The sequence below is a fragment of the Trachurus trachurus genome (genome assembly GCF_905171665.1).
Source record: "Trachurus trachurus genome assembly, chromosome: 22".
In the NCBI taxonomy this organism is placed as follows: Eukaryota; Metazoa; Chordata; class Actinopteri; order Carangiformes; family Carangidae; genus Trachurus; species Trachurus trachurus.
Window position 1 is genome coordinate 8,831,336 of NC_139907.1, and position 15,640 is coordinate 8,846,975.

Genomic DNA, 15,640 nt, shown 5'->3' on the forward strand with positions numbered 1-15,640 from the left:
ATGACTTAAAGAGAAAACGTGCAATTAGCAACATTTGATCGTAAGCTTGACACTTGTGTGTGTTTTGGAAAATAATTTATTATCCAGCATCAAAACATGGCGGCTGTTATCAAAAGGCCGATATCATCTCTTTGTATCATCGTCAGTCTGACCCTACTATGTGTATCTATGGTTGCCTTTTGCTCTGTTTACCCTGTTGCTGATAGCAGGCACTGGATTGGACTATGGAAACGGCATGTTTTGATCTATCTCTCTCTCTCTCTCTACATATCTCTTATGTTAAGCCCTTTTCGGCTTGGAGCCAGCTTCTGTTGCCGTAGCAACAAATGGGTTAAAGGGTTATTTTTCCTTTAAAGGACAAACCACAGTGGGGAGTTGGGGGAGAAACGGCTCCAGTTACCAGTTACTCCACAAGTTAAATCTGGGTCTATGCACAGACTGTGTGTGTAAGTGAGTGTGTGTGTGTTTTGATGAGTGGACATACTGTTTAAAGTGTGAGTGTGTGTGTGCTTGTATGTGTGTGTGTGTATGAGTGCTTTGAGGTCTAATGTTAAACTGTATGCCAGTCAATGGAAAAAAAAACAAGATTTGCAGACTGTTCACATGTTTGGTATGTTAATTTATATTTCCTTTTTATTTGGGCTTGTCTTGAGGTTCTCTTTGGGGGAAGTTGTCATGAAAAAGGTTTTCAAGCTGTTGACATCGAGGCCACGACTCTCAAACAGCTGTAAACGTTCCTCATTTCATCCAGTTGGTTAAAGCAATTTTGGGGATTAAAAAAAAGGTTTATTTAGCTAAAGATTAGAAAATATATATGAATGAAATTCTATGTTTGCATACTTTTTATGCTATTTTCATATGGGGTTCACACTAATGATGAAAACAGAAAGGAATCTCAAGTGCTTTTTACTACAGTGTAACTTATTTGTTCCGATTTGATTTTTACCACCTGTGTTTTTAGTAATGATTCATGAAGCACTGTATATTAAAGTTTTAAAATATTCAGCAAACTTTTGAATGTGTTGCTTTTCTTCCTCTCTGAGATCTCACTTGTATATTGTTGAATTCATTTCATGCAGGTTTTGTTTGACTTGCACAGGGGGGCAGCATCGGTGCAGCATCGGTGCAGCCGTTCATGCAGTGGAGTACCAACAAAGAGCAGAGGGGGGCGTCGTTGTAACGCTGAAGTCTCTGATGGCCCTGACGGCTTCATTTGAGATGTGGTTCATTTGATGGAGAACCAAACTAAATCTGGTTCTCATATAGCAGTCTGGTGGGTTAGAGGTCAAGTCGGCTTTATTTATTTTATTTTATTTTATTTACAGTCTGGAGAACATGGTCTCCTTCTTCTTCCTGTACTTTTACCCATGATGTAATTTTAAGTTCACATGGGGTCACAGCTGTAGTTTGGCTCTTCATCTTCGTATTCATTTCAGAGGAACTCAAAATAAATAAATTACATTTTACCAAAAAAGTGGATCCCTGAAATGATCATATTACAATTTAAATTGTGTTAAACATCCTTATGAGCCAAGAAAAATGGCACTATATAAATGAAATGTATCATTATTCTCATTATTGATAAAAACTCGCTTCACATCAGATGAAGGAGATCAGACCTGCTGTTGTTCTCCTCCCTGCTGTTGTTTATTCATTGGCAAACAAAAAGTCAGCAGTTGTACTGGATGGGAAATGTAAAGGTTCGGCCCTGTATAGGAGCCACGTCTTTGTGTAGCTATAGGACTGTGACTGTGTAGGATCTGACACCGAGGATGAAACGACGAGGGGAACTGCCAACTCCCACTAGCTCGCACCGGGGCGAGCAGCAGGGCAGTCCGGGAAAGGCAAACAAGAACAGCATGCGGCTCAGATGTGTCCTCGTCTACTCTTTTTGCCTGTTCCAACCCGTGGGAGGAGAAGGAGGAGGAAGACAAATAGGAGGGATGGGAGACAAAGATGGGAGAGAAAAGGCATCTCTGACTTTTTATCTGTCCATCTTACAGCTGGAAAAAATTAAAGATCAGAGTGAAGGATTAGAAGATTTCAGCGGGAAACACTCGATCACAAAATTGCATAAAAGCTCCTTCACATCCAACTCTGTGTCGTTTTTAGTGCTGAAAAACTGCATTCGTCTTTTACATTTGAAAACACAGTCCTGAAAAATTCCTCAAAATTAATGATAACTTATATATACACGCTGGTATTGCAGAGCATCCATCAAGTAGTCACATGGAGACCACAGGTTATTTATCACGTCCCTCATGCAACCAGACTGTCTCCAGTTCCCCCCTCAAGGCTCCCACAACATATCCACAGAGAGCCTGCTGAATGCGACCAGGTGCTCTCCCTCTGTGTGTGTGTGTGTGGGAGTTACAAGGAGGAAATTAATAGTGGATTTTTTTTTTGTTTGTTTATTTGCCCTTATTCTCAAACACTCATCAGTTCCATCATTATGCTTCAAGCCCAGAATGATACTGTTTGTTCCTGGCCATCAGGGCTGCATGAGCCCAGCAGAAACCTGAATGAAGCCAGTAATCCTGCCAGAAAGCCTGGACTGATCTTCCATCGCATGTGTGGGATAACAGCTAAAATCTGTCGGACGTTTCCAGAGAAGGCTGCAACTAAGGACTCTTTAATCTATAAAATGTTATAAAAAATAGTGAACAATGCCTCTGGCAATTTACCCAAGATTCCTATTATTTGCAGTGATGATAGGTCGTTTAGTACGAAAGTTAATCCCAGACTACATCCACATTTCATTCTTAAAAGAGGTTTCAGTTCTGTAGGGATCTGACAGTTGGAAATGTGGCTGTCAGATTACTGTTCCCCCCTGGATTCAGTATGACAACAAGATCAGAAATCATTCGTATTACTGCTTCCACCTATGTGAAATAAACCCTGTGAATTTCAGCCTGATGCTCCCAAATAAACATCCAGGGCCGGCCCGAGCCTCCATTGGCCCCTAAGTAAAATTTTATTTTGGGGCCCTCTATTACTGCCAATAACACTGATTTGTTGATCATTTACACACCTGCTACAAACTTCATCATCCTAGCCTGGCATTTTTTTACTCAATCTTTGGTTTTTAATCTGAAATGGAACCAAAGGTGCAGCCTGGGGTTGGTTTACACTTCCCATTCAATGTGATATAGTAGCCTACTATAGTACTAAGTGGGATACTGAAATAGTACCTGGTACCAGAGCCGAGTGGAGTCGAGTCGAGCTGGTACCATGTAGTGGAAACGTGGCTTTAAATTGACCTACATCTAAAAGTAACAAAATAAACCAATAGACAATGTATTTCCTGTAAACACATCATTTGCTTTTTTATTTTTTGGTTTTAAATAAACTGCAACAGCAATTTGAAGTGCAACAGCAACAATTAAGGGTTTTAGGAATTACACAGAATTTCTCTAGGGATTGACAGAAGTTATGCAGTATAATTTTAAAACAAGTAATTGCTCATTGGGGCCCACTAGTGGTCATAGGGCCCTAAATGCTTAGTTTGCACATTGGGGTGGACGGTATTTGACGGTTGGATGTTTGGCTGTCAGATACTGTTCCCTGTGGGTTCAGTGTGAAGGGAAGATCACAAAAAATAAAATGTACAGTATTTAGCCTCAGCCACTTGACTTGTTCCAACCTGATTGATTTAAAAACTATTTATGTCAGAGGTGAAGGAGATATTTCATGAACAATATTGATTTTAACACCTGCAGAATTATTATTGCTGTAACCACTGTTTTGAAATCACTATTTACAAAAGAAGAATAAGAAGTGAATTGTTACTGACTAAAATCTCTAATGCTCCACCAATTATTTCAATACTGGGTACAAAGTAATACTAGAGAAATAGTGGCGTTGTACACAGACAGAGATGCAGAGGAGGAAGGAAGGTGCAAAGTGTGTGAATCAGACTAAACTAATGTTGGTGTGCACTGTTAAATTGCTCTCTTACAGGGAGGCCTTTGTTATTGAAGCTGCTAGAAGCCTAATTAGAAATGAGGCATGTTTGCCAGATTCTTAGCCTTTGGCTCTAACAGAGGAAAAACATGACTGATGCACCAAAATGTTTTTTTCCTTTTTTCCCCTCCTTTTTGGATATCTAGGCAGAGGCTCAGAGGCCTGGCTACCTCATTATCTACCCCAGCACAGAGGCTTCCTCCTGGGCTCGGAGTTTCTGATGAATCCGCTCTCTGTGTGTGTTCACAGGGAGCTGGCTGCCATACAAATGTTCATGGCAGCAGCTCCTCTTTTCTGCACACACTGGTTCCATATTAGCAATTACAACGCCAGAGGGCCTATTTATACACATCTGCTGAGATGGGGCGCTGCAGTGGAAACAGATACATCCAGCAGCTCTAATCAGCTACAGAGCAAGCCTGGTGAACGAGATGAGGGGGAGGTCGAAGGAGGTTGGGGGTGATGTTAAGGAGGAAGGAGGACCAGGGGGGGTTTATAGAGCGCTGGAGAGACAAAAAAAATAAGCAAACAAAAAAAAAAAGTAGCAGGAAAGGATGGAGGAAAGGAATCAAGGAGTGGAAAAGGGAGGGATGTGAACCGATGGGAGTATCATCGAGACAGCCACACAGCTTCAAGTGATGGAAATGAAGACCAGATTCTGCTCAGTCACCACCACAGTTCTCATCCCTCCGACGCCTGAGTGATCGTCCGCCACAAATGAAACTCTGCTGGATTGAAACGTTCAGGCAGATTTCAACAGGGCACCAGGGGAAGTTTCATGGGCCCTGAGTTTCTATTTCTCAAGGCAAGAGGCATGTAATACAGATTTTTCAGATGCTGCACTTTGTTCATCCTGAGCAATTTACAGTCATGATGATGATGATGATGGACTGTGTTACTAGGGAACAAGTTTAACTAGGGTGACCTGATCCCGGATCAGATAAGGAAAGCCTTCTGTCTTTCTTTACGGCCTTTAGAGTAAATGTCAGTCTTGTAGTTGTGTCTTGAAAACCAGAGCTAATACAAAACACTACAACATTTTAGGATTCATGGTATTTGCTTTCTCACTGATAACTGAGTTGTAATTGCAACTGATACAACTCTCATGACTGTACTTTATATAAAGATGCAGCAAGGACATGATTAGCTTAGCTTAGCATAAAAGGAAACAGGGTGGATACAGCTGGTCTGGCTCCACCTTCATATTTATCATATAAATATGAGACTGTCCTCTATAAAAAATAAAACATATATTTAAAAAAAAACAAGCCCAGGCATAGGCCATGCGTGCAGCAGGTTATTATGACTGATAGCCTACATTGTGTGGTCAGGTGACATCTAGTTGGGAAAGGAAGTGGAAAACTTAAACAAAAGTCTTAACAACGAACATAATTTTACATTGGAAAACTGCAAATTATCATCTTGTGATACCTCAAATTCATACTGCAATCTCTCAGAAGTTTAATAGTTTTCTTTCCTGTTTTAGTTTCAGCCATCTTCACAGGGTTTTGTTGAAGCATGGAAGCAATTATGTGTTTTGACTTTACGCTTCAACAACCTTGTACTATGACATACTTCGTCTGAACTACTTTTCAAAGCAAAACAGCTTGTCTGACATTTATATTAAGAATTAGTAATAATTGTTTTAAAACCATTTTTAAAGATAAGTGGGTGATAAGTGAATGGTTTATTTCCTGTTCACGCTCCAAAGTCACACCACCAGGTTTAAAACTAGAAGAGAAGGGTGGAAACTCTGAGTGGACTTTGTGCATAGACTAAAGATTATTTTCTCAACCACACTTCATAATTTTCAAGTGGTCTACAACGAAAAGTCCAATCTCGTGGAGAAGACAGATGTTTGGTAATAGCAGGGGCATGTGTGTGTGTCCATATTAAAACACGATTTTTATGACTTTCACGGCTTCTCGCATCTGATACAGTTTTACAGTCTTCATGGTTACACTCAAGGCTTTGAAATACTCCGCCTATTTCTCCAGTTGTGTTGTGTTTTTTCTCATATTGTCTGTTTTACTGAGGAGAACATGAGAAATATCCTGTAATAAAAAAAAACCCAATGATGGCCAGATGTGCTGTGGTAATCTTAAGTCTTACGGTAAGTACAGATTCTCTTTCACAAGACTTCATGAATCTGCCGCCTCACAACTGTAACATCTCATGTACAGGAAGCAGTGAAACTACATTTATTTGATCGCTCAGCCTAAGTACAAATTACAGTCTTTGGGAAAAACCTACAGTAGAGCAGTTTAATGCTTCTTTGCAGAGGTTTTGAGAGTGCCATGGGAATCAAACCCATGACCTTAATATCAGGAGTCACACGTTGCACAGACAGAACTAATCAGACTGATCATTTCTCTCTCTCTGGACACTGACATGAAGGAGCTGTCAACCTGTCTGTGTGCATTTGTGCCAATACCTACCTACCAATACAATGACTTCTGTTGTCAATCACAGGACATGGTATTGGTACTGCACAGCACATTGATGGAAAGTGCTCTATAAATAAAATGATTATTATTATTATTGAAGAAGAGCATTGGCTTTGTCAGGTTTTTGAGTTAAAAACAATAGAAGACAGAGTGAGACATGGAGGTAAACAGGCCTGCAACTGGTCCCTGCCTCCCTCAGAGAGCCAGAGCCATGCAGCCTTATTAGTCTTAGCCATGGGCTCTGCAGTATAGCTGACATTAATCTTGAAATATATCATTTACCAAACACAAGGAAACAAGAGTCTACAAGGACAGGTGATGGTTCCAGTGATGAAGTAAGTGATTCCATCGAGGAGTGAAGTTTGGAGGCTTGGTGTGGGCAGACAGGAGACAGAGAGAGTTGGATGTGGCAGGCTGAAAAAAAACAGGAGGCAAGGGTAAGTGCTGAATCTTAAAAAACCCTAAAATGAACAAAGAACTACTTCAAAGTATGGATGTGAGTGAAACATTACCGTGAGGGGGTGAACAAGCGAACTGGCGGAGAATGGGTGGATGAGCTGGTCTTTTCAACTGTGCATGGGGTGAATGATGGGCTGCAGGTGTGTAAAAACGGAAAGTAGGTCAGTCAAGCCCAACCTAAGACACACAGAAACAAGCAGGGGAGTGGAAACAGTAGGAGGCACAAGGTAAACAGGAAAGTGGCAACATCCGAACATAAATACTTAATGGATTGCCATGAAAGTTTACACATTCATGTTCCCCAGACTAATGAACCCCAGTGACCTGTGATTGCTTTTCTGTTAATCTAGCAAGAACTTTATGGTTTCACTATCAGCTTTAGAAGTACTTTGTGTTAAGTGGTAATTATCTACTATTATGGTGTTATTAGTATATCAGATCATTGTAAACATGGCAACTGTGCCAAAGTAGAGCCTCACGATCACGAACCACTCTCATTTCAAAGCCTATATGAGCTCCATTTATGAGGAGCTTATATAGGCAACAACTGTACCTCCTGATTCAGGGAGTGCAGCCTCTCTTGTGTGTTGCGCCTGGATTGTGTTACAGCTATTGCACAACTGTGGGAGTTTGAGCTCAGTTCAGGACAGCAGGGTGATGTGTATTATTGTTTCCAGCCCATTCATCACAGTAGGAACTGGGAGATGATGCTGTGTGCATGGCTTTCCTATTTAAGTGTCTTTTGTCAAACCACCACTAGGAGACAGCAGAGTCAGAAAGTTGCAAACCTTACACAGACAATGAGACTCAAGTAGTTGTTTAATCTGTTTATTCTTTGGAATTAGTTATATTTTTTTGTCTTTTTGGTGATCTTTTGTTAATATTACAATTGTGGTATCACCTAATCTGGACTATTTACAACCTACAGACAACAGACACACCCTTTACAGTCTATTCCAGAGAATAAATTTATAACATGACTTGAAGAGCCATGCCCACCCATGTCTGCGTGAATGCTTTGGTTATGAAAGCCATGAGAGATGCTTCTACACTTATTTTCCAGTCCTTAATAGGTTTATGGGTCTAATTTTACAGCTTCATGACTGAGGGGCTCTGATTCATGCTGACACAGCAGGTCTTCACTGGGAAATAACCCCGGCTTCCCCCTCCTCCTGCTTTGACAGAAAGAAAAAAAAAGAAAAAGAAAACAGGCAACACTTCACTTTAAGTGCAGCGTATGTCAGCACAAGTGCTTAATAAATGTACATGATGGTCTCATTAGGAAACGATCCTGCACTTTAATGCATTAGGCTTCAGCATTGTGAATTAAGTGTCCTGTAAGACTATGTGGAGCCAGGAATAAATTTGCTCACTGCTTCTTCTTTAATTAATAATATCTGGTGCATTTATGGTGTGATTACCGGCCTATAAACGATAGTCACATTTTAAGCGCCAGGACTCCTCGTGAACACTTTACTGATGCTGCAGGTTTCATGCAAACATCTGGACATGATGTCGCCATGACTACAAAGATGCAGTATTTCCTGTGTGAAAAAAAAGCAGAGTGAGCGAGAGAGAGATTTGAATACCAAAATGAGAGCTATAATTATCAGAGGAGGAATCTCAACACACTCCACTAGACCATGTCCAAACACTGGCTATTCAGACACAGCAGAAACTATTCCCCTCAAAACCCACTTCATTCTTCTCTCTTACAGATGCATGCGTCAACTTCTTTCTTTATTGTAGTATTTCATGTCCACAAAAGGAGTTCTTGTGTCAAAAACACACGAGAGGAAAGACTGAACTTGTGTATAGCTTGTAATGACGACCAATATCTACACAAAATGCACAAAATATGTGATGAAGCTGTTTTTGTTTTGCATCTTGCAGCCAGTTTGGGGGAAGAAGCTGAAAAATGCTTCGCTGCCAAACATCCCCTGCATGTTTTCATCAGCTGCCTCAGTGTCTGTGGCCTTGGTCGAGATTTTCCTGTGACACTGAGCGACTTTTGTTGCAGAGAAAAAGGGTGACAGCCAGACGGACGGGCACACTGGCTGTCTGTTGGGGCCTGTTTGTGTCTGTTGCCATAGCAACTGTCAGCCTGCGATGGCAGAGGCACGGTGGAAGCAGCGGCTGCTACGTGATTCATGGACTCCGAGGGCGGCCGAGCAGAGCAAAGGTTTGGCAGCCGAGCCGAGAAAGAACCAGAGAGGAAGCATCTGGTGGATCTGCACAGACTCAGGCTGGCTGGCCTCAGCTGCTCCAGCTGTTACCCACAATGCACCAGCAGGAGCCAGGTTTAAATCCTCTAAATCTGTGCATCATAAGAATATATTGACTCAAATTAAACTTGACTTAGGCTGAGAGTGAAAGTGAATTCTCGAGTTTGGGAGCAGTGTTACCATCAGGTTCATTTACAATCTGTTCAGGAGCTTTCAATAGTCGCACAAAATCTTCCTCAGCATAGACCAACCAACCATAGATGATAAAACTGTGTGTTTCTGAGCAGTTTCCAAGGTGAAATTATGATGTCAGACACCGTCAAAGGTCAAGTCAGGGCTCACATATGGAGTAAAACAACTCACAATGGAGAATATTGTGCTCTTCATCTAATTGCACTGATGAGATTTGGTTTAATTTGTATGTATTGTATCTGATGGATTCTTTATTTCTCTTTCACGACTGTAAAATATTATCATTATAACTCACTACATCCCTGGAATTGGTTTATTTCAGGAGATCCATGAATAAAACAAATGAATAGCAGAGTGCATTTCTCCTCTGTGAAGAAAACAGCTACTAAATGGATCATAAGGTGAGATTGTTATGTCATCAAGTGTTTCCAAAGATCAGTGTGAACATTCGGTCCCAGTTAACAATGTCATGTCTATTGAGGTCTTCAAACCTCCTCATACAAATACAGTTCTCTTTATGTGATGAGAGGCTGCAGTAAGGGTAATGCATTAATAAAATATTGATCATAACTTTATAAGCTATTCAATAATCAAGAATAAAACATGGTGTTACTTGGCAACACAGGTCCTGAAGGATTAAAGAGTCTAATTTTAGTAAATAAAATGCTGAACATTCCCATGTGTTATGGGTTTAACTGGATCAGGGAGCAGAGATTCAATTATACAGAGAACACTGGCAAATGAAAAGAGGAGCTGTCACGAAGACTAAAAAGGATAAATAAAAATGACACAATTTTTAAAAAGTGTTTAATCAGAATGATCATGGGGGACCAGAGGACAACCACTTCATGACTACATCAAGAAATACACAATCATCTTCAGAAAACAGAGACAAAACAAAAAACAAAAAACATGAAATAAAAACACATGCAGTCAAAATGTTTCCTCTCAATCAGAGTGCAGTGTGTGTGTGTGTTTGCTGGTTGTTGACGGGACATGGTGACCTCTGCTTCGATCTTGTTTCCAAGCAACATCTTTACTGCGACGCCTGAACCTGAGAACGAGTCAAAACACAGGTCAGACAGGTGCAAAGTACAAGGATGGTCTCTGTTTGGCTTAACAAATATTATGTAAATGTATGGCGGGAACAAAAGAATGCACGTAAATGCAAATGAAAGAGCTGATGAGATGAAGAAATGGATGATACCTTTCTATTTATATGAGTGGCTCTCAGCTCCACCACGGCCAAAACCTGAGAGGAAAATAAAAGAGGAATTAACATTTGCACCAGAAATTAAAAAAATTCAATAGGAAATGAAAGTAGCTCGGAAAAAAATCTGACACCAAATTCTTGCTGTTTCCTCTGGAGTGTTACACAACGAGTGCTTCATATCAGGTGACATATCAGCTTCAGCATTATCACATACAAAACCCTGTCCACATGATGGGCGTTAACTGGACAAGACAAAGTCTTATGACCAATAAAGGTGACTGAGCCTTCACAGCTGCCAGGGCAACAACTGTTACTTGTTTTTTTTGTTTTTTTTTACAGTGTTTTAAAGTGCAGATGTTGTGATTGCAGCGTCAGGGGGGTCAGAGAGAAAAAACAAAACAGATAATGAGCAGAGAATGTGCTTACCTTTAGGTCCAAACAATGCAGCATAGCAGGGGTTGTTACAGTATGGCTTGCCATCATGCTGTAATAAACAGAGTCAAATTTACACTCGGTTAAATATTAAAGTGACACATGCAGAGGAGTGAATGTTACATAAAATGAGACTCATGAGATCAAAAAAACATTTTCAAACTTAACTTTTAAGCCTTTGTAATGTGATATGATCAGCAGCTCATAAACAGCTACTAAACAGACAATGTGGGGATTGCATTGTCAGTGACAACTATATATATATATATATATATATATATATATATATATATATATATATATATATGTGAATTTCAGTCAGTGGCTTTTAGTTAATTAATCTTATTGAAAAATGAACATAAACACTGTAGATTCAGCTGCAGGTTTAATACTTCCTCCCTCAGGTTTGATAAAACCCTGCAAATGTGATTCACAGTTACAGGATGTGTAGTATCAATGTTGTGTAATCCAGATTTCTCACCTCTGCATGTGAGCCTGGTGAGAGCGTCTTGCCGCACTTCTCACACTTGAGACAGGGCCTGTGCCAGTCCTTCCCCAGCGACGTCACCCTCTCAGCTGCAACACACACACCAAACAGCAGGATATTAATAATCACATCCATCACAAAGAGAGCTAGTGTTGTCTAGGGGAGGAGAGGCACAGGGTCCACTCCTCCACTCATGGTCTGCTGGTCACTTAATGAGTCACAGTGCTTGGAATTTATCAGTTTTAAAACCAACAAGATGAGATGTGCTCTCTGCAGATAAGTTTGGAAACATTTTCTGGGCGTGGTGCTTGATAGGAAAAAGAGGACTGAGTGTCCCTGGGGAATTCGTCCCCCTTTCCGCTTCATAAACTACGATAAAGATTGTCTTTATCTGCAGGGTTGGTCTGTGCAAATGTCCCTCAGGAGGACTGTAAACAAAGGGAAGAACCCGAGGCTTTATCGAAGGGGATGGACAAGGTCTCAGGCGATTTTTGATACCACATGGTGACGCGAGAGACAGAGAATCTCGATGCAAAGACGGATAGGAAGCTGCTTTGCTCGGGGAGGGTGACCACTGAGACCAAACCACAGGAAATGTCGAAAATGTAGCAGTGTTATCGTGATCTGCAGGCCATCCCCTCAAAACATATGTTGTAACTATGCACCACAAAGCATGAGTAACGTCTGCAGACTCTCTGGAAACGTGCCAAAAAGTCAGAAGGGGGCGGCCAACGTAAAAAAAACACACATGGTTCAGGTGAGGCCACGAGCCTAAAACCTTCCCACAATATATATTAGGATATGACATATTTCCTCTCTAAAAATAGCCCCGATGTGGCATGAGATTATGCAACAGGCAGTGGAAAACGGAGAAAGCGCTCCAGGGTGGGGTCAGCCCAGGACAGCTCCATGAAAACATTTCAGCAAAAAGTGGCAGGACTTGGAACACAACTCTGACCCCAAGTAATTACTGTACTTAACTTCAAATACCAAAGCAGTGGACTGAGCAAACAGTGGGTTCTTGCCTGTCAGAGCAGCAATGGAGGACAGTCTCTCACAGTTAAAAAAAAAAAAAGCCAGAGAGATCAGTCCCATTGACGCCCGTGGGTGCTGCTTTTCTCTCGGTTGTATTGCGGAGCTGATAAAGCTCACTTTTGTGCGTGGGTTATTTATTTTACCTGATGATATGAGTTAGCAATGAGGTGTGACAGACAGAAGAATAATCCAATCTGCCCTCTCCATCAGCTCACACCAACTGGGAGCATTATGGAAGCAGTCCAGTACAAACAATCACATAAATCTGAATGGAAAAACACACTGTGAGGGGAGGCTGCTCAGCTATTCACCTCATTCCATCCCAAAAAAAAACGCTCATGGAGAGGTTGTATAACGCTTTGTCGAGGATTTAGAGATGTGAACAGCCTTGAATACAGTCAAACTCCTCCAATCAACTAAAGTTTAAGGTTCAATGAGATGTTAAAGGAATAGTTCATCGTTTTGAGCCTTTTCCTATTATAGAGGGAAAAAAGTGATGCCATCCTCATGACTGTAGGCCGAAGACACACCCAGCAGTCAGACAGCTAACTTAGCGGAGACCGTAGGTGGACTTTGTTACCTTTGGACAGAGCCCATGTCCTGTTTCCAGTCTTTATCCTGCTAATTGTGGCTTTAAACGGAACAGACAGATATATACTGTATATGAGGGAGCTGACAATCTTCTCATCTGACTCTGCCTGCCAGAGTTCATTTAAGGTCGATGAACTGGTTTTTTTTACATACACACTGACATGTTAGTGCGCAGTCTCTGTATCTTCACTACCTGTCAGTGTTTTTTTCAGTCAGTATCTGCAAAGTTTCCAGTGAGAACAAAGTCTCTTCCTCTCTCTTTGTTTTTTTCTTTTCTTTTTGATTTCAACCAGACCCCCCTCCATCATTTAGCGAAGCAGCAGTAGCCTGATTGTTTCCATCTGAGAGCTCAGTAACCTTACGACTGATGAGTAGCGGAAGAGACGGAGAGAGGAGGGGGAGGGCGATGGGAGAGGTGTGATGGAGACGATCTGAGACTGAGACATTAAAAAAGTGTCTTGGTGGGAGATGGTTGCAGACAGTTCAGGACAATGACAATGACAAGACTGTGCATCCACAAGAACACAAAGCCTCGTCTGAGGCTACTACTCCCTCAGATATAATATTTCCCTCCTCTGCTACAGGGTGGGGGAGACAAAATTGGTTGGCTTGTTCTGTCCCAAACAAATTGCTTTGCTTGTTTTGGCCAAAAGAGGAGAAAGGAAAGGATGGCTCCCCAGTCTCTAGGTTAATTCATCTGTCTGACAGTCCAAAGACTCTGTATTGGCCTGTGCATCTCTCTGGAGATTTACTCTGTCGCACTACTGAGCCGGAGACAATGTGGTAAATGGATTAAGACGCAAATAAAAATGGAGCTGTCCCTCTCCTCCCCTGGATGAAGTAGTAGGTCGCTGCTTTGATTGTGTCCTCACGAGACGGACCTACTGGATAGCAAAGATGTCAGCAGAAAAAGCAACCTGCCTCCCCTGCTCCATCCAGTCGTTACTCATGTCGCTCATGAATCATCAAGAAAGACAATTTAGTTCCTGCAGGGAGCGCAGGCTTTAAACTCCTAAGTAACGTGATAACAAGGCAGCCTGCAGAGTGCACTGACCCTTTGAGACCACAAGGCATTAATCTGCAAACTGCACACACACAGGCAGACAGAGAGTTAGAGAGATACCTACACTGGTAAAGAAAATAAGCAAGTAAATAAATAATAAGTGATGAAACTTCAATGATTAAAAGTAGCTTGAACATTTACTCAAGTACACTCAAGTTCCCCTTTCTCGCTGTTTTATACTTCTATCTTGATATTAATTTCACAGCTCTATTTGATCATTTTTCAGATTAATAATTTACATGCACAACTTGAATTTATGCAGTATGATCTATTATGAAGATACTCATGGCCAAACAAAAATAGAGCTGTTAAAAGTAGGCTGCTGCACCATAAAACTAAAAGCTTACATGCCAAGGTATCTCTGGTAATCAGTAGTGCATGGAGGAAGCACTCAGATCACTTAAAGCAGCAGTACCATAATGTAAAAATACTCGATTACAAGTTAAAGTAGTGGAGAGTAACTAAGTACTTTTACTTATGGTCTCAAGTAAACTAGACTGCAATTCTGAGGTAACTCAAAAACTTCGCTTTTATGCATTATATGGATGAATCTATCCAAATGAGGTACATCACATTACCTCCATCCTCAGAAACTACAGTATTCAAGTATTGCTTATAGATTTATAAGCCAAATATGTATTAATATGAAACTGACAAAAGCCACTTTGCACAGTCAGTACATTTTGCTGATGAAACTGATAATGGACTTATGTGCATGTGTGCATCATTTTAATTTATAATGGAGTAGATTTTTTTTTACATTTTCTTTTAATAGCATGTATTCAAAAGTGCATGCTTGCACACTTGTGCTTGACTCCTGTTTCACTGTTGGTTACACATACAGCTTCCTGTTTCTTCATTCAGTGCAGAGAAGCGACAAGTTTTTTTTAACCAGGAAATGTGCCCATGCATAAAAGACGATATTTAAGCCTAAAACGACCATCATTTAGAGGAGACTCAAAGTAAACACAGTCAGTCTTACCGAAGTAAACTTCCTTCTGGCATTTTGGGCACTTTGGCATTTTGCTGTAGCTGGAGTTGATCTGCCTCAGAGAAAAGATGAATAGGTATCCTGCGGTTGTACCTGTCAGCTCCGACTGGCCACGCCTCGCTGTGAAGTGCAGATGTGCGCTCCGTCCTTGTATTTATAGCGCCGAGGAAATAGTTCGACTGAAACTTTTTTGTTTTTTTTTCTAACGGGGGGGAGAGGCTTGTGATGAGTCTGTGCGTGTGCGTGCACAAAACATCACAAGGAATTAAGCTACTGCAAAGCAACTCCCCCATTCAATGGAACAACCCCTCTACAATAAAGTTTCATGTGATGAGTACGATGATGTAGATTTATATGATGATACGATGATGAGTTATTGATTGACACATGCAATTGTACGTTTTTATGTCTTAATCATCATTTTATCAATCTGGAATCACTCCAAGGGATCACAAATTAGTTGTCAGGCGCCACAGATGATTAATAATTAAGCAAAGTTAGGGTTGTTTTTTGTTTGTTTATTTTTCTTGTTTGTTCTCAGA

At 41.0% G+C, this 15,640-nt stretch overlaps 1 protein-coding gene across 1 annotated transcript; it reads right to left on the reverse strand.

Annotated features, from left to right (window-relative positions):
• Window positions 1-10,088: 10,088 nt before the first annotated feature.
• crip1 (cysteine-rich protein 1) lies at window positions 10,089-15,336 on the reverse strand. The gene is made up of 5 exons (XM_083997993.1): window positions 15,090-15,336; window positions 11,413-11,507; window positions 10,926-10,983; window positions 10,494-10,538; window positions 10,089-10,340 (listed from the first exon to the last, which is right to left on the reverse strand). Exons 1-4 carry the CDS (start codon window positions 15,127-15,129, stop codon window positions 10,498-10,500), a joined length of 234 nt encoding a protein of 77 aa, XP_083854119.1. The 5' UTR covers window positions 15,130-15,336; the 3' UTR covers window positions 10,089-10,340; window positions 10,494-10,497.
• Window positions 15,337-15,640: the final 304 nt, after the last annotated feature.

Excerpts from the sequence above, each read along its gene's own strand:
- crip1 (XM_083997993.1), bottom strand. The coding sequence starts at position 15,129 with ATGCCAAAGTGCCCAAAATGCCAGAAGGAAGTTTACTTCG. Across the intron at positions 10,984-11,412 it reads CACCAGGCTCACATGCAGAG|CATGATGGCAAGCCATACTG; the intron begins GTGAGAAATCTG and ends TGTTTATTACAG. Across the intron at positions 10,539-10,925 it reads TGCATTGTTTGGACCTAAAG|GTTTTGGCCGTGGTGGAGCT; the intron begins GTAAGCACATTC and ends TTTTCCTCTCAG.